This window comes from Phalaenopsis equestris, unplaced genomic scaffold, assembly GCF_001263595.1.
Source record: "Phalaenopsis equestris unplaced genomic scaffold, ASM126359v1 Scaffold000263, whole genome shotgun sequence".
Lineage (NCBI taxonomy): Eukaryota > Viridiplantae > Streptophyta > Magnoliopsida > Asparagales > Orchidaceae > Phalaenopsis > Phalaenopsis equestris.
Window position 1 is genome coordinate 240,157 of NW_018164705.1, and position 2,629 is coordinate 242,785.

Consider the following 2,629-nt stretch of genomic DNA (forward strand, 5'->3'; position numbering starts at 1 on the left):
TTCGACTGGATACTTGTATGGCAATCCTGTTTGAAGATCTCTAAATTGTTCTTCTTCTCTGATTCTGTAACAGCATGAGAGCTCCCTCCGCTGCTCCGGCCACCAGAATTGTATTTCCAACTTCCAACTCTAGGGTTTTGAGTTGCCTGACGGAAAAGCTTGTTCTCTATTAACTGGAAAATGAGATTAGCATCTGCATTGTCTTGTTTGAGATATGGGGATACTGGGATAGAAGTTATGGCTCTCCGTATGAGTCCGTGCACGTTCTAATTCTTAGTGGGAATAACGTCGCTATGAGCGGGGAAACTCAATTTCACTGATCCTGTGAGTTGCTACTTCCTTCCCAGTGTTGGTATGGCTGTTACTCACTGAAGTATGCCACAGCTGATGCCGGCAATGCCGCCTCCCCGTATAGACCTAGGCGAGCTGAAGTCTCAGTTAGCCAAGCGGCTGGGGCCTGAGCGAGCCCGCCGGGAAGCTATCTCCACCAACTGCTGTCACTGAAGCTAAGCAAGTCCGAGTTTAACAAGCTCTGCTTTTTGACCATTGGGCGGGAGAACGTGCCCCTCCACAACCAGCTTATCCAATCTGTGATCAAGAATGCTTATCAGGCTAAGACCCCACCTCCACTAAAGAGACCCTTGCAAAGGGAAGATGGGTTGAAACCACCCCCTTATCCGCTCACATGGTCCAATGGGGAAGTTCTACCACAGTCTCCAAGGAGGCGAAGGTCTGTTACTCAGAGAAGCAAGCTCGGACTCAATGAAAGGGCGGATGTTCCTATTCTAGAGAATGGTGACTTGGGTTACCATGATTTGAAGAGACTTCGTGAAGGCCTAGATGGTGAGCAGGCTGAGCAGCCTGTGAAGAGACATCGTCTTGATGGCAGTGAGATTGATGAAGTTAGTTTGGGTGAAGATGGAGACTTTATAAAACCGAAAAATTATCTGAAGCTAAGCCATGGTCCCCTTAAAGCTCCTCTTGGGATTCCATTTCGTCCCGCAGGATTGGGTAGGGCAAAAAGGTCTCTTCCACCAAGAGGAAGTACTGGTATTGGTAATTTATGCAGTTTGGCAGATAGTGGTGAACTGTGCCATACAGACGATTTGAGAAAAAGAATGGAAAGTTTTGCAGAAAGACAAGGACTTGGAGGAGTTTCATTGGACTCTGCTAATTTATTGAATCATAGCTTGGATGTTTATTTGAAGCAGCTGATTAAATCATCCATTGAGTTAGTACGTGCAAGGGTAGGTCCCGAGATAATAAAGGAGCCAACACCGAAGCATAAGACTCATGAAAAGCCTGTAAATGGTATTTGGTTGGACAGCTCCATGCATATGCATGGTAGTAGCCCTTTGGATTTGCAGGAGAGGAAATGCTGCTTGATAACTCAGCAGGATTTTACAATGGCAATGAAGCTGAACCCACAGCAACTTGGGGAGGATGCAGCACTATGGCTTGAGAAGATATGCTTCCATTCATTCGAAGAATAACATAGTTATATAAGGTTTTTTGGTTCTGTTGGAAACTAAGGCTAGCGACCGCCTATGTGTTCAAGGGCTGGTCTGTGTAAATCAGCATCGAAAGATTCACATTGGAAGCAGTATTTTAATGCAAGCCCCTGAATCAGTGCCACACATATACAGCGGAATACATTCTTGAGCATCCATTGGAGAAGAATAAAGTAAAGCTGTTTGGTCCCTCCCTAACACATTCAGCTTTTTTGAGGGGGTGCATTCGCTTGAATGGAGTTCTAGAGATATTATGTTTAAGCCTAACCAATCCAGGGGGAGTCCGGTCACAGTTTTGCAGCGATACTTTGTGTAACTTATAAGATTCTATTTTATAACTTATGCAAGTCATGGCATTTGTATTACCAATTGTTAAAATTTCTTAGGTAGTTCTAATACCATTTTCATGTGCTCTGTCAAATTATTTAAATTATGAATCTTTGAATCATTTGATAATCAAAAGGTTGTTATTAGATATAGCATTTATTTCCTGTTGAGAGCTCTCAAATTGTACAATATATTTCTTTCTTCAAAGTAGCAGAACTACTGAATCCGACGACCAGTGCTTCTTGTTGTCTCTAGATGAATGACAAGGATTTGATTGGAAGCACTTAAGAAAATAATAAACATTCTTCATTAACCTAGACTATGTCTTCTGAAGTTCTAATTAATAAAAGGACGGTGAGTGGAGAGTTATCATTTTGTTAACTTCTTCAATCAATTAAATGTTCACTAATCAGTTAACACAATATATCCAGCACCCATCTTGATGATCTCCAAGCTGAAAGTTCACTGGCATATCAAATTTTAGCAATAAGCTTGCGCAATTTGGAATTTTTGTTGATCGTTTTAGCTACAAAAGATTTTGTTAGCTCCTGCTCAGATGACACTACATTTTTTGCTTTCTAAACTTTTGACATACATGCTTGCATGCTCCATTTGTTACAAGGAAACTTCTGAATTACAATTTTAGGCTAATTTATATATTGGAAACTGTTTTTGATGATACTATTGATGTATTTTGCTGAAAATTAATGGAAAGTATATTCTTGTCTGCCTTCTAATGTCATATATTTTCAATTATATTTATGGTTCTTTGATATGCATAATGTCGGCAA

At 41.0% G+C, this 2,629-nt stretch overlaps 1 protein-coding gene across 1 annotated transcript; it reads left to right on the plus strand.

Moving 5' to 3' along the window:
* The first annotated feature begins 396 nt into the window (after nucleotides 1–396).
* On the plus strand, nucleotides 397–1,921 carry LOC110024615. The gene is made up of 2 exons (XM_020724686.1): nucleotides 397–421; nucleotides 463–1,921. The coding sequence occupies exons 1-2, from the start codon at nucleotides 397–399 to the stop codon at nucleotides 1,491–1,493; spliced, it is 1,056 nt and encodes a 351-aa protein (XP_020580345.1). The 3' UTR covers nucleotides 1,494–1,921.
* Nucleotides 1,922–2,629: the final 708 nt, after the last annotated feature.